This window comes from Bufo bufo, chromosome 2 (genome assembly GCF_905171765.1).
Source record: "Bufo bufo chromosome 2, aBufBuf1.1, whole genome shotgun sequence".
In the NCBI taxonomy this organism is placed as follows: Eukaryota; Metazoa; Chordata; class Amphibia; order Anura; family Bufonidae; genus Bufo; species Bufo bufo.
This window is the reverse complement of record NC_053390.1, coordinates 687,578,103-687,601,870: the sequence shown is the minus strand read 5'-3', so window position 1 is coordinate 687,601,870 and position 23,768 is coordinate 687,578,103. Positions and strand designations below refer to the sequence as shown.

The following is a 23,768-nucleotide window of genomic DNA, read 5'->3' as shown; positions in this document are numbered from 1 at the left end:
GCAGCTCTGCCTTCTTTTCACTTTACTCCTCCCCAGTCTCTGCCTTTGCCCGCCCTCCAAGTCTCCTGCCTCATCAATAGGGCAAAGGCAGAGACTGGGGAGGAGTAAAGTGAAAAGAAGGCAGAGCAGCCTGGGCACCTACACACTGAACGCCGCCCCTGGGCACTTGCGAGTGCTCATTTGCATATGAATTAAACTTCGTTTTTCCTGGTGGTGCAAGTCTAAAGAAAAGAACAAAGGTACCGTTACAATCCTGTATAGGTGTGCTACAGAGCCATGTAAGCGCTGTATATGGCCATATGGAGGTGACAGACTCCCTTTAAAAACACAAGTTCACTCTATCCATATTTATTACTGAGTATCCAATGATCCCTTCTAATCAGTTCCTGTATGATAAAGTGTGTCCACAACACAGTTATAGTTACATTATTAACATAGGGTGGTTCAACTTAAAATTTAAAGGCACCTCCAAGTATCACCTTGAGCAAGAATGAGGTTGACATTTTCCATTAGAGTCACACTGTATACAGTTCCCATTCAGATCAATGGATTCCTATACAGAGTCAACAGAAATTGAGGCCTCTGGTGGAAAAAAAAAACAGCTGCAGGATTTTGAACTTTATTATTAGAGCATGGCCAAACCAGGAAAGAAGATATTACAAAGCCACTTTCATTTAGCATCAGTATTTGTAATCCAAAAGCAGGGGTGGGTCCAAAAAACAGAAGATGCAAATGTTCCCATTATTGTTTTTGGCTGTAGGTTCCACACCTAGCTTTGGCGTAAAAATACTGACCATATGAAAGTGGCTTAATGGGGCTGTCCAATCTGAATAAAGAATATCCACAGCATATGCCATAAACGTCTGATAGGTGTGGGTCCCACCTCTGGAACCCTCTCCTATTTCACGAATGGGGCTCCATTGCATGCCACCAGGAATGGAGAGAACAAAGAAAGATGGATAATAAAAAAGGAATCCACACATGTGAGCCAAGCAAAAATAGAACATATCCATTGACTTCTATGGACTGAGAATAATACCCATATGGATTTGTTGTAACGTGCTATGTATTGGAAATAATTTCATACAGATTTATAGTTAAAAAAAAGGTGAATTAAACTGTTTAAAAATGTTTTACAAACTTAAAAAAATATTAATACAGATCTGTAATATGCAAGTGTGAATGAGCCCTTGGTGGTATGTACTGCCTGGAGGAAACGGTCATATTTTGCCATTAATTGTATGTAGATATGGAGCCATAGTAAACAATCTGGCAATTGTGGGGTTTTCAGGTATCGTTTCATACCATCTTAACAAATGTGTACAGACAACAGTGAAAGAGATTTGGTTTCCCCTAATGTAGTAAAACCCTCAATAAATAAATTAATGACAAGCACAATAGCTTGCTGTGGATATATTCATATATCACGTCTACTTCTCACTACTCATTAGCAGGATTTCTTAAATATTATTTACAAAGGAACAATGTTGGATAGTACGGTATGTACTGCCAGTCATGTTGGCACACCGTGTAAGCATTGAATTTTAATTGCCATATGACCACTACCATAGGCATCATAAGAGTTTGCTGATATGTAGAGATCACTTAAAGGGGTTATCCAGGAATGGATGATGATGACCTATCCTTAGCCTAAGTCTTCATTATTACATCGGTGGGGTCAGAGTCCTGATGTATGGTGAGGTCACATGGCCTAGGAAGAGTCTGTGGAGCTCACGGAGCACCGACCTCTTCTAACAGCTGATCTGATCCAGAGGATAGGTCAATATTAATTACCGGATAACTCCTTTAAGCCACCAGTAGTCATGTATAATAATATAGCAGAACGTATACTCCAACACGGCGTCAGATGCAAGATCTCACTGTAAGGACTATGGACGTGTGTGCAGACATTACGTACTAACTGGTTAGACTGAGGAGATAATGTCATTTTTATATGATTCGTCTGCAATGATCCTGTTATTTGTGCTATAAAACAGAATCACAAACCTTTCTTATATAGTAAATGTGTATATTGCTTCCCAGTCGCCAGTTGTCTTAAGACGTATCGTTAAAAATATGTAGTGAGATACACCATAGAGTAAAAAGAAACCACAGGACGGGACGCATTTTACTGAACTATGTTAAAGGTATGGCTGTATATCATTGTGGAAGTAATGTCCTGGAGTCCAACACACACCTTATCCGTCCCAAAGCAACCTTTATGGATTTGTCATAAACTAATGTACCTGTGCCTTCAATATATATTGAGCAGCTTTCAAAATGTTTCCATCCCGGAAAACTTCAGAAAAGGATGTGACCTGAGTAAGAGAACCAGTCACCAAATTAAAGGGAACAAAGCCATATACTGTTACTGCTTGATTATTTGTACCTCTTACATATGACTAACGTGTCACTTTAGACGACACATGCTCTCTCCACATACTGTGATGCAGTGGTTTGTGTATGGAGAGTTAGAATGACCGATAGTGTGTAAGTTACTCCAGTTTAACCTGAGATTAGTTGAAGCCCATAACCTCAATTTTTCCAATGTCAAAAATAACCACAATAGGAATATGATATTCTGTCACTAACCAGAACATTGTGCCATATCTGGTACTGTGTGGAGTGTGAAGACACTTTTGGAGTGTGGGTAGTAGACTCAGCTAGGCTATACAATTTACATAGACCAAAAATATCAAAAGTTGCACCTTTAGAGGACAGCAATAATTGTTTAGAGGTGACCACAAGTCTGACACGACTTACTCCTTACCAAAGGAACAGCATGAACATTAAGAATTATGGCCTTGTGATGTGGCTAGAACACCCAGACAATAGGAGGGTCCCTTATACCCTCTATGCATCCTTATGTTCATCAAACGTTCATCGGTTAGCTTCCACCGTTAACACATGGTCATCACATAGATCTACTATACAAAAGAAATAAAGAGGCACCAAGATTTTTCAGATTTTCCCATTCAAAACAGCAGCACGGACAAAAGCCACCATTGCTAAAACAAATCGTGGCAGTGCTTTGGAAAATAAAATTAAAATCTAATGGAAATCTAGTTAATCACCGAGACACATTAATCAACTGATTTTCAAGTGTGTTTTAAAAACTACCTTCCAGCCCCTGAGTATAATCCCAAAAAAATATTGTCTTTAGCTTTGTTCCTACAAACAGAGCTAGAAGCACTTTACAAACATTATCTTGAATCAAGATGATGTAAACGTGTAAAAAGTTTAAGGTAAAAGCAGTCTTGTAAACATTAACTGCAGGATGACCCCATTCTAATCCTGGAGATCTTCATTCTCCTTCATTATGCTTGCTGAATACAGATCTCAATTGCAGTCGGTTCCAGGTCGTCTTCAGCCAAGTTCATCTTTGTGCAGTGGTCTTCCATTCTATACACTAAGGATATTGTTCATTTCCCACTTTTGTGATGATTTGCTGGAGTCACAGTCTGACAAGAACACTTTGTGAAGAACCTCTGAGCGATCCAAGCATTTTCCAGTTGGGATATGGGTGAATCTGTTTAGGTTCTATGGGACATAAATGTTTTATTTTTCAGTTCTATTAACTTTAAAATACATACGATGACGTTTTTCTTGTGCTACATCAGGAGTGGCTAAACTTTTTCAGCATGATATCTACTTTTTGTGGAGCCTGAATTAGGTGATCTATTAGGGCAGTGTTCCTCAACTACTGTCCTCAGGGGACACCTGCCGTAAGTACAGATGCATTGACACCAATTATATCACCTACTAAGGAAATCCTAAAAAAACATGAATGGCAGGTGGACCCTGAGGACTGGAGTTGAGGAACACTGTCTTAGGGAACCAAGGATGTGGGGCGTGGAGGGCGATGCTCCAATAGTTTTGCAAGTCACTTTTTTAGATACCGGTGTGTCCCCATAATAACCGCAGCCACAGTTAAGCTAGCCATATATGTTAGATGCAATGTCGGCCAAATCCACTGATTTTGGCTGGACTGAAACAACTATGTAAGATTTATGGGGTCCGCCTTACATTCCCTCACCGGTAAATGTCAAGGGACATCAGGATCAGGCCGTTCTTTTTGGTTTAGGCAAGATAAGCCACTGCCAGAAGTCTTGCAATGGCTCCCTGTTTGCTCGGCCAAGCAGGTATGTGTAGGGTGGGATCAGAAATGATCGCTGTCGGCCAAACAAGCATTTAGCCAATAGCTATGTTATGTGTATGGTCATCTTGTTACACATACTTCCCATACATTACCATTGCTGCTCCTTTTACATCCGAATATCAGCTTTTGACCAGGGTGTGAGACTCAACATTTAATAAACTTGTGAAGCCCCCATATTATTAACTAATGAGCCTAATGGCTAGAAAAGGGTGGTGAAATGCACAGTGCACACTGAAACACAAGACAGGGACATTCTGCTGGCCCTTTATCAAGATCTACTGGTAGTTTAATCACCTAATGTTTAATTGTCAAAGTCTTCTATCTAAAATTGATAAATGACATTACTGGATAGTAACAAAGTATTACAATTAAGTCATTTACTTACCTTAAAATATTGCCATTCCTTGTACTCATTCAAATTACAATGTGTGATCATAACTGAGGTGCCGTCCTGCCCTTTAGTCAGACACTGGTCATACTGCATCAACTGATTTGCTTCATTAATCCGGAAAAGCTGATGGAACAAATGTTTTTTTTTTTTGTAATACAACATCTGTTGCTCAGTAGAGTAAAATAAGGCAAATATAGTGTTACACACACAATATATCTAATAGGGATGAGCGAATAGACTTCGGATGAAACATCCAAAGTCAATTTGCATAAAACTTTGTTTCAATACTGCACGGAGCAAGTGGTTTTTTTACAGTATAAATCAATTTCTGAAGTTATTATGCGAAGTCTCGCAAGTAATAACTTCAGCTCATCAGAGCCAATACATTCTAATACTGTACAGAGCGCTTGCTCCGTACAGTATTGAAACTTCATTCGAAGTCGATTCGCTCATGCCCAATATCTATCCATCTCTACACATACAACATTTATATTTCACATTATGCATATATAACCAATATGTGGTGAGATGGGTGAAGTGTATTTTCAGCTTTACACAGAATTGTAAAATATAAATTTTTTTGTAATGTACTTTGATCATCGTTCTTACCTTGATTTATGCTCTGTAAGAAAAACAGGAATAAATTCCCTCTGACTTCACTAAAACCTCAGCTTCTATTAACATTTTTCTGCCATGTTTTTCCACAGTCAAGGATATGGCATATTGTGAAATGTTACACCGCAGGCCCTATGAATCATGCAGCTCTGTTTCTCATACAGGAAACTAAATTCCGCTTTCTGGACTCATCTACAGGTAGTGTTAATTCTGTCAGGTTATAGGTCTTTTTACAGTAATGGCACACAGAATTAAACCATATTATCAGCCTCAGTAAAAAATATTGTTTTACTCATGACAAGTCTTTAACCACCTCCGGACCGCCTAACGCAGGATCGCGTTCCGGAGGTGGCAGCCCTGCGCAGAGTCACGCATATATGCGTCATCTCGCGATGGGCGAGATTTCCTGTGAACGCGCGCACACAGGCGCGCGCGCTCACACAGGCGCGCGCGCTCACAGGAACGGAAGGTAAGAGAGTTGATCTCCAGCCTGCCAGCGGCGATCGTTCGCTGGCAGGCTGGAGATGTGTTTTTTTTAACCCCTAACAGGTATATTAGACGCTGTTTTGATAACAGCGTCTAATATACCTGCTACCTGGTCCTCTGGTGGTCCCCTTTGTTTGGATCGACCACCAGAGGACACAGGTAGCTCAGTAAAGTCCCACCAAGCACCACTACACTACACTACACCCCCCCCCCCCGTCACTTATTAACCCCTTATTAGCCCCTGATCACCCCCCTGTCATTGATCACCCCCCTGTCATTGATTACCCCCCTGTAAAGCTCCATTCAGATGTCCGCATGATTTTTACGGATGCACTGATAGATGGATCCGATCCTCAAAACGCATCCGGACGTCTGAATGAAGCCTTACAGGGGCGTGATCAATGACTGTGGTTATCACCCCATATAGACTCCCTGATCACCCCCCCTGTCATTGATTACACCCCTGTCATTGATCAACCCCCTGTAAAGCTCCATTCAGACGTCCGCATGATTTTTACGGATGCACTGATAGATGGATCCGATCCTCAAAACGCATCCGGACGTCTGAATGAAGCCTTACAGGGGCATGATCAATGACTGTGGTGATCACCCCATATAGACTCCCTGATCACCCCCCTGTAAAGCTCCATTCAGATGTCCGCATGATTTTTACGGATGCACTGATAGATGGATCCGATCCGCAAAACGCATCCGGACGTCTGAATGAAGCCTTACAGGGGCATGATCAATGACTGTGGTGATCACCCCATATAGACTCCCTGATCACCCCCCTGTAAAGCTCCATTCAGATGTCCGCATGATTTTTACGGATGCACTGATAGATGGATCCGATCCTCAAAACGCATCCGGACGTCTGAATGAAGCCTTACAGGGGCATGATCAATGACTGTGGTGATCACCCCATATAGACTCCCTGATCACCCCCCTGTAAAGCTCCATTCAGATGTCCGCATGATTTTTACGGATGCACTGATAGATGGATCCGATCCGCAAAACGCATCCGGACGTCTGAATGAAGCCTTACAGGGGCATGATCAATGACTGTGGTGATCACCCCATATAGACTCCCTGATCACCCCCCTGTCATTGATCACCCCGCTGTAAAGCTCCATTCAGATGTCCGCATGATTTTTACGGATGCACTGATAGATGGATCCGCAAAACGCATCCGGACGTCTGAATGAAGCCTTACAGGGGCATGATCAATGACTGTGGTGATCACCCCATATAGACTCCCTGATCACCCCCCTGTAAAGCTCCATTCAGATGTCCGCATGATTTTTACGGATGCACTGATAGATGGATCCGATCCTCAAAACGCATCCGGACGTCTGAATGAAGCCTTACAGGGGCATGATCAATGACTGTGGTGATCACCCCATATAGACTCCCTGATCACCCCCCTGTAAAGCTCCATTCAGATGTCCGCATGATTTTTACGGATGCACTGATAGATGGATCCGATCCGCAAAACGCATCCGGACGTCTGAATGAAGCCTTACAGGGGCATGATCAATGACTGTGGTGATCACCCCATATAGACTCCCTGATCACCCCCCTGTCATTGATCACCCCCCTGTAAAGCTCCATTCAGATGTCCGCATGATTTTTACGGATGCACTGATAGATGGATCCGATCCGCAAAACGCATCCGGACGTCTGAATGAAGCCTTACAGGGGCATGATCAATGACTGTGGTGATCACCCCATATAGACTCCCTGATCACCCCCCTGTAAAGCTCCATTCAGACGTCCGCATGATTTTTACGGATGCACTGATAGATGGATCCGATCCTCAAAACGCATCCGGACGTCTGAATGAAGCCTTACAGGGGCATGATCAATGACTGTGGTGATCACCCCATATAGACTCCCTGATCACCCCCCTGTAAAGCTCCATTCAGATGTCCGCATGATTTTTACGGATGCACTGATAGATGGATCCGATCCGCAAAACGCATCCGGACGTCTGAATGAAGCCTTACAGGGGCATGATCAATGACTGTGGTGATCACCCCATATAGACTCCCTGATCACCCCCCTGTAAAGCTCCATTCAGATGTCCGCATGATTTTTACGGATGCACTGATAGATGGATCCGATCCTCAAAACGCATCCGGACGTCTGAATGAAGCCTTACAGGGGCATGATCAATGACTGTGGTGATCACCCCATATAGACTCCCTGATCACCCCCCTGTAAAGCTCCATTCAGATGTCCGCATGATTTTTACGGATGCACTGATAGATGGATCCGATCCGCAAAACGCATCCGGACGTCTGAATGAAGCCTTACAGGGGCATGATCAATGACTGTGGTGATCACCCCATATAGACTCCCTGATCACCCCCCTGTCATTGATCACCCCGCTGTAAAGCTCCATTCAGATGTCCGCATGATTTTTACGGATGCACTGATAGATGGATCCGCAAAACGCATCCGGACGTCTGAATGAAGCCTTACAGGGGCATGATCAATGACTGTGGTGATCACCCCATATAGACTCCCTGATCACCCCCCTGTAAAGCTCCATTCAGATGTCCGCATGATTTTTACGGATGCACTGATAGATGGATCCGATCCTCAAAACGCATCCGGACGTCTGAATGAAGCCTTACAGGGGCATGATCAATGACTGTGGTGATCACCCCATATAGACTCCCTGATCACCCCCCTGTAAAGCTCCATTCAGATGTCCGCATGATTTTTACGGATGCACTGATAGATGGATCCGATCCGCAAAACGCATCCGGACGTCTGAATGAAGCCTTACAGGGGCATGATCAATGACTGTGGTGATCACCCCATATAGACTCCCTGATCACCCCCCTGTCATTGATCACCCCCCTGTAAAGCTCCATTCAGATGTCCGCATGATTTTTACGGATGCACTGATAGATGGATCCGATCCGCAAAACGCATCCGGACGTCTGAATGAAGCCTTACAGGGGCATGATCAATGACTGTGGTGATCACCCCATATAGACTCCCTGATCACCCCCCTGTCATTGATCACCCCCCTGTAAAGCTCCATTCAGATGTCCGCATGATTTTTACGGATGCACTGATAGATGGATCGGATCCGCAAAACGCATCCGGACGTCTGAATGAAGCCTTACAGGGGCATGATCAATGACTGTGGTGATCACCCCATATAGACTCCCTGATCACCCCCCTGTCATTGATCAACCCCCCTGTCATTGATCAACCCCCCTGTCATTGATCACCCCCCCTGTCATTGATCACCCCCCCTGTCATTGATCACCCCCTCTGTAAGGCTCCATTCAGATATTTTTTTGGCCCAAGTTAGCAGAATTTTTTTTTTTTTTTCTTACAAAGTCTCATATTCCACTAACTTGTGTCAAAAAATAAAATCTCACATGAACTCACCATACCCCTCACGGAATCCAAATGCGTAAAATTTTTTAGACATTTATATTTCAGACTTCTTCTCACGCTTTAGGGCCCCTAGAATGCCAGGGCAGTATAAATACCCCACATGTGACCCCATTTCGGAAAGAAGACACCCCCAGGTATTCCGTGAGGGGCATATTGAGTCCATGAAAGATTGAATTTTTTGTCCCAAGTTAGCGGAACGGGAGACTTTGTGAGAAAAAAATTAAAAATATCAATTTCCGCTAACTTGTGCCAAAAAAAAAAAATTTCTATGAACTCGCCATGCCCCTCATTGAATACCTTGGGGTGTCTTCTTTCCAAAATGGGGTCACATGTGGGGTATTTATACTGCTCTGGCATTCTAGGGGCCCCAAAGCGTGAGAAGAAGTCTGGTATCCAAATGTCTAAAAATGCCCTCCTAAAAGGAATTTGGGCACCTTTGCGCATCTAGGCTGCAAAAAAGTGTCACACATCTGGTATCGCCGTACTCAGGAGAAGTTGGGGAATGTGTTTTGGGGTGTCATTTTACATATACCCATGCTGGGTGAGAGAAATATCTTGGTCAAATGCCAACTTTGTATAAAAAAATGGGAAAAGTTGTCTTTTGCCAAGATATTTCTCTCACCCAGCATGGGTATATGTAAAATGACACCCCAAAACACATTCCCCAACTTCTCCTGAATACGGCGATACCACATGTGTGACACTTTTTTGCAGCCTAGGTGGGCAAAGGGGCCCATATTCCAAAGAGCACCTTTAGGATTTCACAGGTCATTTACCTACTTACCACACATTAGGGCCCCTGGAAAATGCCAGGGCAGTATAACTACCCCACAAGTGACCCCATTTTGGAAAGAAGACACCCCAAGGTATTCGCTGATGGGCATGGCGAGTTCCTAGAATTTTTTATTTTTTGTCACAAGTTAGTGGAAAATGCTTATTTTTTTTTTTATTTTTTTTTTCATACAAAGTCTCATATTCCACTAACTTGTGACAAAAAATAAAAAGTTCCATGAACTCACTATGCCCATCAGCGAATACCTTGGGGTCTCTTCTTTCCAAAATGGGGTCACTTGTGGGGTAGTTATACTGCCCTGGCATTCTAGGGGCCCAAATGTGTGGTAAGGAGTTTGAAATCAAATTCTGTAAAAAATGACCTGTGAAATCCGAAAGGTGCTCTTTTGAATATGGGCCCCTTTGCCCACCTAGGCTGCAAAAAAGTGTCACACATCTGGTATCTCCGTAATCGGGAGAAGTTGGGGAATGTGTTTTGGGGTGTCATTTTACATATACCCATGCTGGGTGAGAGAAATATCTTGGCAAAAGACAACTTTTCCCATTTTTTTTATACAAAGTTGGCATTTGACCAAGATATTTATCTCACCCAGCATGGGTATATGTAAAAAGACACCCCAAAACACATTCCTCAACTTCTCCTGAATACAGAGATACCAGATGTGTGACACTTTTTTGCAGCCTAGGTGGGCAAAGGGGCCCACATTCCAAAGAGCACCTTTCGGATTTCACAGGTCATTTACCTACTTACCACACATTTGGGCCCCTAGAATGCCAGGGCAGTATAACTACCCCACAAGTGACCCCATTTTGGAAAGAAGAGACCCCAAGGTATTCGCTGATGGGCATAGTGAGTTCATGGAAGTTTTTATTTTTTGTCACAAGTTTGTGGAATATGAGACTTTGTATGAAAAAAAAAATTAAAAAACAAATCATCATTTTCCACTAACTTGTGACAAAAAATAAAAAATTCTAGGAACTCGCCATGCCCCTCACGGAATACCTTGGGGTGTCTTCTTTCCAAAATGGGGTCACTTGTGGGGTAGTTATACTGCCCTGGTATTCTAGGGGCCCAAATGTGTGGTAAGGAGTTTGAAATCAAATTCAGGAAAAAATGAGGAGTGAAATCCGAAAGGTGCTCTTTGGAATATGGGCCCCTTTGCCCACCTAGGCTGCAAAAAAGTGTCACACATCTGGTATCCCCGTACTCAGGAGAAGTTGAGGAATGTGTTTTGGGGTGTCTTTTTACATATACCCATGCTGGGTGAGATAAATATCTTGGTCAAATGACAACTTTGTATAAAAAAATGGGAAAAGTTGTCTTTTGCCAAGATATTTCTCTCACCCAGCATGGGTATATATAAAATGACACCCCAAAACACATTCCCCACCTTCTCCTGAGTACGGAGATACCAGATGTGTGACACTTTTTTGCAGCCTAGGTGGGCAAAGGGGCCCATATTCCAAAGAGCACCTTTCGGATTTCACAGGTCATTTTTTACAGAATTTGATTTCAAACTCCTTACCACACATTTGGGCCCCTAGAATGCCAGGGCAGTATAACTACCCCACAAGTGACCCCATTTTGGAAAGAAGAGACCCCAAGGTATTCGCTGATGGGCATAGTGAGTTCATAAAACTTTTTATTTTTTGTCACAAGTTAGTGGAATATGAGACTTTGTAAGAAAAAAAAAAAAAAAAAAAAAATCATAATTTTCCGCTAACTTGTGACAAAAAATAAAAAGTTCTATGAACTCACTATGCCCATCAGCGAATACCTTAGGGTGTGTACTTTCAGAAATGGGGTCATTTGTGGGGTGTTTGTACTGTCTGGGCATTGTAGAACCTCAGGAAACATGACAGGTGCTCAGAAAGTCAGAGCTGCTTCAAAAAGCGGAAATTCACATTTTTGTACCATAGTTTGTAAACGCTATAACTTTTACCCAAACCATTTTTTTTTTACCCAAACATTTTTTTTTTATCAAAGACATGTAGAACTATAAATTTAGAGCAAAATTTCTATATGGATGTCGTTTTTTTTTGCAAAATTTTACTACTGAAAGTGAAAAATGTCATTTTTTTGCAAAAAAATCGTTAAATTTCGATTAATAACAAAAAAAGTAAAAATGTCAGCAGCAATGAAATACCACCAAATGAAAGCTCTATTAGTGAGAAGAAAAGGAGGTAAAATTCATTTGGGTGGTAAGTTGCATGACCGAGCAATAAACGGTGAAAGTAGTGTAGGTCAGAAGTGTAAAAAGTGGCCTGGTCTTTCAGGGTGTTTAAGCACTGGGGGCTGAGGTGGTTAATATTCTTCTACAGACACATTTAACTCACCTGATTGCCGCCCATTCTATGGCAGGGGCCAAGTTCCACCGAACCTCCATTTGTATGACCCATGCTGTCAATGCAATAGTTGGAATCTAAACCTCGTATCTATAAAGAAACAAATCCAGATTTACCTAATATATATTTTTTCATCCATAATTCAGCAATTATAATAGGAAATTATTTTATTAGTTTGATACATTAATAGCAACTCCTACAAAATAGACACTGAATGCAAATTTATACAAAAATAATCTTTATTAAAGTATACACAAAATATATTTAAAAAAAATGAAACTTAGAAAAGAAGTTACTAAAAAAAGTTACTAAAGGGGTTTCCCTGAGATAATAAAAAAAATCTCCATCTCCCTCCAATAGCCGTAATAAAATAAAAAAAAAGGCATGTTATACACATCCCTTTCTCCAACACTATTTTCTGCTATGCTGGTCCAGTTCTCCTGCCGCCAACGACATTTCCCCCACAGCTGATCACTGTCCTTAGTGTAGGATAGTGATTGGCTGCAGCAGTCATGTGCCCTACACCTGCATGTCACCACTGCAGTCTGTGAACAAGCAGCGGCTAAAGAACTGGACCAGTGCTGCAGAGAACAGAGCTGAAGAACGGGATGAGTAGAAGGTGATTTATTTAGGCAGTTGTGGTGGAGCTTGTCTGAGATTTTTAATTATTTTGGACATCCCCTTTAATATGCAATGAATCTGCTTGAAGCTAGTCTGGTAACAGGCTCATTGTATAACATGTACATAGAAGAAAATGTGGAGCTGGAATAATAACTGAAATAAAGGGTAGTACAATATCCAGGAACAATCACCCTCAGCAATATACCACCTACTTAAACAAAAACAAACAAACAAAAAAAATAAACGACTATTAAGATTTACCATAGAGTGGTAAAAAAACTAAAAATCAGGCTGAACACGACCTTCATGGATTTTTAGTAGCATCTGCTTTTAGAGAGTACATGCATGTATAGCTGATAAATAGATAGATAGGAAATTCAGAAGGAAAAGCCTTCAAGCAGTGATGCGGAGATTTGAGCTCAAATTTTTTAATCATCTCAAAAACGTTATATGCAAAACTCCTCAAATGATAGCTGAAGGCTTGTGGATAAAATATTCCACTAGAGGTCAGAGCTAGAAAAGCCTAATCGCAACCAGGGTTTCAGCACGCTTCTGTGCGTCTCAGGTCCAAAAAAACCAACATTTGTGCCACAGTCAACTGAACTAAACATGGCCTTTGTAACCCAGTCTGAATCCAGTACACAGCGGCAATTTAACCAGGTATGTGGCAGGACCATTAGCAAATACATTCGGAATAAAGCTTTTTAAAATTTATTATGTGTCTGGATAGGTGTTAATTTTTTTAATTTTTTTTTAATTGTGTTAGAATATGCTCAAATTGGCCTGAAAATTGGTATATCCAAATAGAAAGAAGAAAATCCCACGGCGCAAATACCAATCGTTGATGATAATACAAACTTGATTTAATAACTTGGCAGGTGGTACAATGCGTTTCGGGTCAGAAAACACCACTTCATCAGGTACAGACTGCTCATACAAAAAACACAACTTCAGAACACACTTAAATACATAGAAAAACCGCCAAAATGGCATAGGAGGGGGAGGGCCTGACCCCTCTACATGTCAAGTACTGAACCTGCAGAATAATTAGCAAATTAGTACAATCATTGAATATGGGACACTAGTGGATAAAACATTGATGGTCAGTGTGATAAATTCAAAATAATCAATCCTATAAGCTTGCTTAGTAAATTAGATCATGAGAGCCGTGTCTGGCTGAAAGATACAGCCGGAACACATCGCTCTGCTGGGTGTGGTCATGTGACTGCGCAATCACCCGGCAACGGGACGCTACTCCTCCTGCCCTGTTGGAATGTATGGGTGGGCGGGAGGAGGAGCGCATCGAAAGGAGCAGACGGTGTGGATAGCACCGAACCCACTCATGGGTGGAGGGGAGAATGCAGGGGTGGGGGAATTAGGATGGGAGGAAAAGGAGCCGCTCATAAAGGAGCCGCTACTTTTTCCCTAATATTGTATATGAGCGGCTCCTTTTCCTCCCCATTTCCTCCCATCCTAATTCCCCCACCCCTGCATTCTCCCCTCCACCCATGAGCGGGTTCTGTGATATTATTTTGAATTTATCACACTGACCATCAATGTTTTATCCACTAGTGTCCCATATTCAATGATTGTACCAATTTGCAAATTATTTTGCAGGTTCAGTACTTGACATGTGGAGGGGTCAGGCCCTGCCCCTCCACTCCCCCTCCTATGCCATTTTGGTGGTTTTTCTATGTATTTAAGTGTGTTCTGAAGTTGTGTTTTTTGTATGAGCAGTGCGTACATCCCTGGCTGCATGACCATATGTCTAGGGGGCCTATTACGACCCCCGCCAAGCCTTCAGTAGTGCTGTGCCTATTGATCGCACAACACATCAAGGTGAGCCTCCAATCTGGAGTACTTTATGTTCACTTATTTAACTGGACTGTACTACCCTATGGTGCGTCTTTTGTGTTTTTCTTAGAGAAACACCGCCTGTCACGTTGAAAATTGGTATATGACACTCTGACGTCTCCTTTTTTTCTCTCTCGTTTAGGCTCTTTAACGCAATGACAGTAGCAGCATAACTAACATATATAGCCATGAGTAAACACATGATTGACAGTGTTAACAAGCAGCCTGTTTAAAAACACACTGCGCCATAGCACGTGTTAGTTTTTTTTATATTCCAATGGTTGTCCCTTATTGCGGGCAGATTGTTTGCTTGTGTGCGACCAATCATCCAAAAACTATGCCTTCATGGGGCAGCCGCAGACCACTGCTCTTGTTTATAGACACAAGTTAATGTCATAAGAAACAGTATCTTGTTCTGTACAAGTGTTCAAAAATTGTGTTAACGGGGGCAGAATGCCTGCCCATACTTATAAACACACAAGTGTTAATTCTCAGAAGAAACGATGGCTTGTTCTGGAGTTGAACAAACCTGAAAAAATTATCTTTTACTTGGGAGCAGGAGCAGTACAGTTGGGATGTGCAAAGGATAAGGTGCATAGGGGTAATCTTCACAGCAAGCACAGGACGGAGGAAACGTGTGGCCGTGTTGGGGTAGTAGTAGTAATGGTATTAGTCTGAAAATCCTCATTCATTATGACAAAAGTGATGCTTTGTGCACTGGGGTGTGACAATGCCACCTGCCATGCTGAAGACCATTCTAAGATGACAATGGAGGCTGGACAAGAAAATACATAGAGATCAAACTGGGCCTGTTTCAGTCACTGTTCCAATCTGCCTGCCAAGAAGAGAAAGGCCACATTCCAGTTAGAACTGTACTTCAGGCGGTATGTCTCAGTTTGCTGATTTGCGTCAGCCTGGCACTGGCTGCTGTGACTTCTGCAAGAGGTAAGTTACTCGCCAGGGGGCAGACAGGAGCTTCCTGGTCAGACATGTGAGATTGCATACACTGGAAAACATTACAAAATTTTGCTTTGATAGTGATGGTCTAAAAGCATGGCTATCCTGTAAACTGCTTGATGGGAACGATACTGCTGTCAGTGTGCAAGTAAGCATACAGCCTGCCATGCTCGCCAGCATGGCCAGGGACCTAGTTTTTTTTGGCTCCACCCCCCCGAGATGATTGATCATCATGGCCAATGTAGTAGTCATCATCTTCAGCCTCATCTTTCTGGACAAGTGACTCGTCCAGTGTTAGGTCCTGATCCTCCACTTCCTCCTCCATGGGAGGGCAGCCAACAAGCTGTTCTTCTGCCATCCCTTGTTGCATCAGCATGAGCATCTGCTCTAAGATAAATATGAGGAAGATGATATTGTTCATGTTATGGTTGTCCTTACTGACAAATTTGGTGGCCTCTTCAAAAGGCCTGAGTATGCAACATGCCACCTCCGATGGGCTGCCACTGCCAGACCTCAAAACATTTATACAGTCGCTCTAGCATATGCAAGGTGGAATTCCAGTGAGTTGGAACATTGTGGATCAAGTGGTGCAATGGCAGACAATTCTGTCGCTGCAAGTCCAGGAGGGAGTTCCATGCCACATAATAATGGCTGAAATGCAAAGACATTGCCAGAACGCTCTGCAAGCCACTGTATTTTTTCAAAAAGGATTGCATCACTAAATTGATCACTTGCACCATGCAGGGAGCATGTGTTATCTCCCCAAAATGCAGTGCGGTCACGAAGTTCCTGCCATTGTTGCTGACCACCTTGCGAAGCTGAAGCTGCCGAGGATGTTTGCTGCTTAATACTCTAGCAACTAATTGGCTGTGTGGCTAGCCTCGCACCCGGGCTAATCAGCTCTAACATGACATGGCGATGTTTCACTTTACACATATAACTGGAGGATGTGAGAGCAACATTTTACCATTCTTCTGTTGGGGATTAGAGGATGTCCAAGGAGGAGGAAGATAAGTGACTTGTGTGGGAACCAGATCACCCCAAACGAGAAGGTTTCAATAGGACCTGGCCTTGTTACTGCAGTGCTGTGTCCCTGCTGCCGCAAAGAACATTATCCCAGTGGGTTATAATAGATATGTTCTGTTGCTGTCTGCTCCAGGTGTCCACACAGCAACAGTTGCAAGGAGATGGCAGGGATGTTTTTTTTTTTTTGTTTTTTTTTAGAAATAATGGTGGCTAGATATCTACCAGCGAGGCTGAGTGCACGTAATCAGTTCCCTAAAGACAGCAGATACCACCAAGTGGTATGGCAGTGACTGCACCGCCAGCAACTTGGCCAGGTGGGAATTAAGCTTGCATACCATCAGACTGCTGGGTATGTATCATTGTTTCCTGGCCACATTTTACCTTATCTTCATCTGATTACAGAGCGGAGTAGGAGGAAAAGTAGTCCGAGCAGGAGAAGCAGTAAGTGATAATGACAAGGACATTGTACTGCATGTTGGTGTGGTCTGGCTGCCGCAAAGAAATACACTCTTGTTCCGCTAGCTGGCAGCCAGTTCTACTTTCCCACTGGATCAGATGATGCCGCTTCAGTAGACCTGTGGTGCCAATGTTTGCATGTAAACAGCTACAGATCTTGCACACAACAATACTTTTGTCTTTCAGCACTGTGGAGAAAAAGCTGCCAAATGGGAGATACACAGATCCAGCGGCAGCTGAGCTTGGATTAGCTCTGGCACATATTGACGCTGTGCTCACAGTATCAGCGGCATCGCCAGTTCCCGAGCTGACCATAATAGAGGTAGATCTGGCCCTGGAAATTTTTCCGGAGGTTCTGGCTGTACAATGCTCCTGCTCTTTATTGCTGTCACTGTTAACACCCTCAGCAATCTGATCTGGCTCTTAGGTCCAACATAATCATTGTTATAGTCCTCACCCTCCCCACCATTTATCAGACTGCGGTATGTCATCGTTGGCTTCCTGGCCCCTCTCCCAATTTCCTGCTCTGTATTTGCCCTGTGTGCCACTGTCACTCCCACTACCCCTACTGTGGCTGCAAGTGCCACTACCACCAGCTATGCATTGGGTTCCACACCTCTGCTTGGCTCATGGCAGTCCAAATGCTGACTTTTCTCACACAAGTCATCAACAGGGAGACTCTTCAGTATCTTCTATAGCACATGTGGTTTTGTTGCCTCTTAGGAAAAAAAAGAAGGGACCCCACTAGGAGGGGGCAGTGACGACTGATGATGCAGCTAAAAAGACTCCATTGGGGTTGCAAGGAGGAGGAGCAGGAGAATTGATGTGACCCCTGGCTCAAAGACATAGTGTCAGACTCAGAGGCGAGATCCAAATTCTGCTGTGACGGACAAGAGGAGTGAGCCGGCTGATGCTGCTAGTGCTGTTTGCATCTTGGATAATGAGGCATTTATCTTTTGTTTGCCACTCTTCCATCTAACAGACATTTTTATTATGAGTTCTATAAATAAAAATTCCCGTGTTTGGTACACAGATTATTAAACAGTACTAGCAAAACTGCAAGTGGGTTTTCTGTCATTTATAGACAGAGGCACAATTAAATGTCTCTCCCCTTGTACAAACACAGTGCACACAGTTATTGACAATTTTGCAGTAAAACATGTTTGCTATAACGGTATCTTAAAGTGATACAACACTTTCACTAAAACGTGTATATTAATGGCGTTATTGCAGTAAAATGTGTTTGTTGTGAGACTAAACCGTATCTTGCAGTAAAATGCTTTTTGTAACGCAGAACGGCATCCTGCGTTCAATAACAGAGGTATAAAGCTCTGAAATGCCCAATTACAAACAGTAAAGAGAAAATGTTTTTTTTTTTTTTTTTTTTTTAGAAATAAAAAACTTGCAATTCCTCAAATGTTTGCAGCAGAATGTACACGTGGACAAAATTGTTGGCACCCTTCTGTTAAAGGGGGTTTTCCAGGTTCAGAGCTGGGCCGCCCCTCTGAGATGAGCATCAGAGCATTTTTTAGCTCCTTCCACAGATGTCCCTAGTAACTGGCTTGTGGCTGCAATTATTTTGGCAGAAATTGCCACAACACATTCTTTCATAAGCCTAGCTGGGACTAGAATGGTGTTTCTTCCTTTTGAAGCGAAGAACCTACTTGAACACTGCCCCCTTATTGGTTGATCAGGCTGTCTGTCAGCCTCTGAGCCAATCAGACCAAGCCCTTCCAGTGTCATGTGATCTTTTCATTATCTTCCTCCCTCCTGTCTTCCCGACTAATTTACAGTAAAATGGCGCTGAGTGCCGTTTTTACACGATTCCTCCGAAACTAAATCAAGAACTTAGGATTCATATGGCAGACAATTTGTATGAAATCTGTAACATTTCCGATTGGTTTGGAATCGATTCGCTCATCTCTAGTTAAGAGTCATGTACAGTACACAGAGTCTGTGCAGCTCCTTAGTACGGTACCAGTGCTGTACAGGCTACGTATGAGCAGAAATATCCTCCTCTACAAACAGTACTTCTAAGGGAGCATATTTCCATATGCAGAGACTGATGAAGCATGCCACTGTGTTTTGTTGGAAAAACGTTAGAAAAAACTGTGTGAAACTGGAGGGATATGAAGAAAAAGACCCCAAACACCTCTATGGCAGGCCAATTACAGCTCCATTACAGCTTTTTTTTCCACGACATTTATTGTATATAGTAATTGCTTTGACTGCAGACAGTATTTTATAGAACTTGGACAAATGGGTTACATGCAGACTTTATACGTTACATACTACCATAAAGTCAGCACTGTCTGTAGGCCTAGGCGAGGGGACGTGTGTGATAACTTGCCTACATTCAGCATGACAAGTAATGATAGGAGTGGCTGTACAACAATTCTCTATACATAGCCAGAAAATATATCTAATGAACAAATCCATTTATATCTTCCCCAATTAAGCTGGCCATCCAAATGAGATACCACTCAACTGAATGTTTGTATCTCCCGATCCTTCTGAAATCAACTGGTTTGGCAACTTTTACTTAATGTGGAGGGTCAGTTTATGACGCAGAGCAGAGGAATGTTTGTGCACTGTGATAATATAACGCTTTACTAGAAGTCCCATGCAAAAATCATAGATATCACATCACGAGTTGTGCTATAAAGCTGATTTCCGATTATAAAACTATTGCACGTATAGAATAAAAAATTATGCTGTACTCACCTCTCCCCAATCCACGTTTTTGGGTGGGAGCGGATAATGTGCAGGGATATCATATGCTATCTCTTCCATGAACCATTTAAAGCTTTTGCAGTTGTGGTCCTCTCTGAATTTTTTCAGCTCACTTATATCCCCATAAGCCAGAGCTTTTGTTTCAGGACGGCTGGCGTAAAAATAGTCTTTGTACTCATCCCACCAAACCTCTACAACTCTAACGTAGTTCTGAAAGATGAAGTACATTATTATAGTGGTTTACAAACAGTGACATTATAAAATATATTCTGCAGTCTTCCACATTACTAGTGAATCGTGGCTTTTTTTTTTTTAAAGCAGATCTGTCTGCCTAAAGATCATCTATCAGAAGATTTGTACCTATGAAACTTGCTGACCTGTTACATGTGCACTTGGCAGCTGAAGGCATCTGTGTTGTTCCCATGTTCATATGTGCCATTAAGTTTTAATATAATTTAATATATGCAAATATAGAGGCTGTGCTCTCTCTGCAACTGCCACTCCCTCTGCACTTTGAGTGACAGGGCGGCAGTGTAAACGTGATTCTGCCTGGCCCTGTCAATTAAAGTGGAGAGGGTATGACAGTTGCAAAGAGAGCTGAGCCTCTAGGTGTAGTGACTTCTCCATTGCTCCTAGAGGCTCATTTTCATATATTAAAACATCACTTTTCTCAGTAATGCAGGAACATATGAACATGGGACCAACACAGATGCCTTCAGCTGCCAAGTGCACATGTCACAGGTCAACCAGTTTCATAGGTGCAAATCTGCTGACAGATGATCTTTAATATGCTGGCCTATGAAAGAGCAGAAAATGACAGGTACAGGCAGTAGCCAACATAGGACAGAATGGTGTGCCTTCTGTCTAATAGGAACACTGAAATAACACAGCAAACTCCGTTACCAGCTGGGGGTGGTGGGGTTATAAATGATGTGGGAGATGAGGATCTGCCATGCTGGATTTAAACATGACAATTGTTTGCTCTGCCAGAAGTAAAGACACTTCCAAAATGATTGTTTCCTTCACCACTACTGAACAAGCATGCCTGTTGCACTGATCTGAGCAATGCATATTTACAGGTAGGTCTCGAGATTCAATGCTAGACCAAAAAAAAAAGATTTTTCATGAATGGATAGTATGCATCAGTCTGTCCTTAAAGGGAACCTGTCACCGGGATTTTGGGTATAGAGCTGAGGACATGAGTTGCTAGATGGCCGCTAGCACATCCGCAATACCCAGTCCCCATAGCTCTGTGTGCTTTTATTGTGTAAAAAACCAGATTTGATACATATGCAAATTAACATAAAAGAGTCATATCTTACTTGTGTGACCAGAGAAGAGTCATATTTTCAAGCTCTGACTCATCTCAGGTTAATTTGCATATGTATCAAATCAGTTTTTATACACAATAAAAGCACACAGAGCTATGGGGACTGGATATTGCGGATTTGCTAGTGGCCATCTAGCAACCCATGTCCTCAGCTCTATACCCAAAATCCTGGTGACAGGTTCCCTTTAACCACCTCCGGACCGCCTAACGCAGGATCGCGTTCCGGAGGTGGCAGCCCTGCGCAGAGTCACGCATATATGCGTCATCTCGCGATGGCCGAGATTTCCTGTGAACGCGCGCACACAGGCGCGCGCGCTCACAGGAACGGAAGGTAAGAGAGTTGATCTCCAGCCTGCCAGCGGCGATCGTTCGCTGGCAGGCTGGAGATGTGTTTTTTTTAACCCCTAACAGGTATATTAGACGCTGTTTTGATAACAGCGTCTAATATACCTGCTACCTGGTCCTCTGGTGGTCCCCTTTGTTTGGATCGACCACCAGAGGACACAGGCAGCTCAGTAAAGTCCCACCAAGCACCACGACACTACACTACACCCCCCCCCCCCCGTCACTTATTAACCCCTTATTGGCCCCTGATCACCCCATATAGACTCCCTGATCACCCCCCTGTCATTGATTACCCCCCTGTCATTGATCACCCCCCTGTAAAGCTCCATTCAGATGTCCGCATGATTTTTACGGACCCACTGATAGATGGATCGGATCCGCAAAACGCATCCGGACGTCTGAATGAAGCCTTACAGGGGCGTGATCAATGACTGTGGTGATCACCCCATATAGACTCCCTGATCACCCCCCTGTCATTGATTACACCCCTGTCATTGATCAACCCCCTGTAAAGCTCCATTCAGACGTCCGCATGATTTTTACGGATCCACTGATAGATGGATCGGATCCGCAAAACGCATCCGGACGTCTGAATGAAGTCTTACAGGGGCGTGATCAATGACTGTGGTGATCACCCCATATAGACTCCCTGATCACCCCCCTGTAAAGCTCCATTCAGATGTCCGCATGATTTTTACGGATGCACTGATAGATGGATCCGATCCGCAAAACGCATCCGGACGTCTGAATGAAGCCTTACAGGGGCATGATCAATGACTGTGGTGATCACCCCATATAGACTCCCTGATCACCCCCCTGTAAAGCTCCATTCAGATGTCCGCATTATTTTTACGGATGCACTGATAGATGGATCCGATCCGCAAAACGCATCCGGACGTCTGAATGAAGCCTTACAGGGGCATGGTCAATGACTGTGGTGATCACCCCATATAGACTCCCTGATCACCCCCCTGTAAAGCTCCATTCAGATGTCCGCATGATTTTTACGGATGCACTGATAGATGGATCCGATCCGCAAAACGCATCCGGACGTCTGAATGAAGCCTTACAGGGGCATGATCAATGACTGTGGTGATCACCCCCCTGTCATTGATTACACCCCTGTAAAGCTCCATTCAGATGTCCGCATGATTTTTACGGATGCACTGATAGATGGATCGGATCCGCAAAACGCATCCGGACGTCTGAATGAAGCCTTACAGGGGCATGATCAATGACTGTGGTGATCACCCCATATAGACTCCCTGATCACCCCCCTGTAAAGCTCCATTCAGATGTCCGCATGATTTTTACGGATGCACTGATAGATGGATCCGATCCGCAAAACGCATCCGGACGTCTGAATGAAGCCTTACAGGGGCGTGATCAATGACTGTGGTGATCACCCCATATAGACTCCCTGATCACCCCCCTGTAAAGCTCCATTCAGATGTCCGCATGATTTTTACGGATGCACTGATAGATGGATCCGATCCGCAAAACGCATCCGGACGTCTGAATGAAGCCTTACAGGGGCGTGATCAATGACTGTGGTTATCACCCCATATAGACTCCCTGATCACCCACCTGTCATTGATCAACCCCCTGTCATTGATCACCCCCCCTGTCATTGATCACCCCCCCTGTCATTGATCACTCCCCCTGTCATTGATCACCCCCCTGTCATTGATCACCCCTCTGTAAGGCTCCATTCAGACATTTTTTTGGCCCAAGTTAGCGGAATTTTTTTTTTTTTTTCTTACAAAGTCTCATATTCCACTAACTTGTGTCAAAAAATTAAATCTCACATGAACTCACCATACCCCTCACGGAAACCAAATGCGTAAAATTTTTTAGATATTTATATTCCAGACTTCTTCTCACGCTTTAGGGCCCCTAGAATGCCAGGGCAGTATAAATACCCCACATGTGACCCCATTTCGGAAAGAAGACACATTCCGTGAGGGCCATATTGAGTCCATGAAAGATTGAAATTTTTGTCCCAAGTTAGCGGAACGGGAGACTTTGTGAGAAAAAAATTAAAAATATCAATTTCCGCTAACTTGTGCCAAAAAAAAAAAATTTCTATGAACTCGCCATGCCCCTCATTGAATACCTTTAGGTGTCTTCTTTCCAAAATGGGGTCACATGTGGGGTATTTATACTGCCCTGGCATTCTAGGGGCCCCAAAGCGTGAGAAGAAGTCTGGTATCCAAATGTCTAAAAATGCCCTCCTA

At 43.2% G+C, this 23,768-nt stretch overlaps 1 protein-coding gene across 2 annotated transcripts in view; it reads right to left on the bottom strand.

The window, feature by feature from the left end:
- Positions 1–325: 325 nt before the first annotated feature.
- GALNT7 (polypeptide N-acetylgalactosaminyltransferase 7) overlaps positions 326–23,768 on the bottom strand; it is a 154,853-nt gene continuing 131,410 nt past the window's right edge. For both annotated transcript variants that reach the window (XM_040418669.1, XM_040418668.1), the window contains exons 9-12: positions 19,848–20,066; positions 12,201–12,299; positions 4,545–4,673; positions 326–3,540 (exon numbers count right to left, since the gene is read on the bottom strand). In XM_040418669.1, coding sequence (XP_040274603.1) covers positions 3,403–3,540; positions 4,545–4,673; positions 12,201–12,299; positions 19,848–20,066 — 585 coding nt within the window. In that variant the 3' untranslated portion in view covers positions 326–3,402. The remainder of the gene's footprint in view (positions 3,541–4,544; positions 4,674–12,200; positions 12,300–19,847; positions 20,067–23,768) is intronic.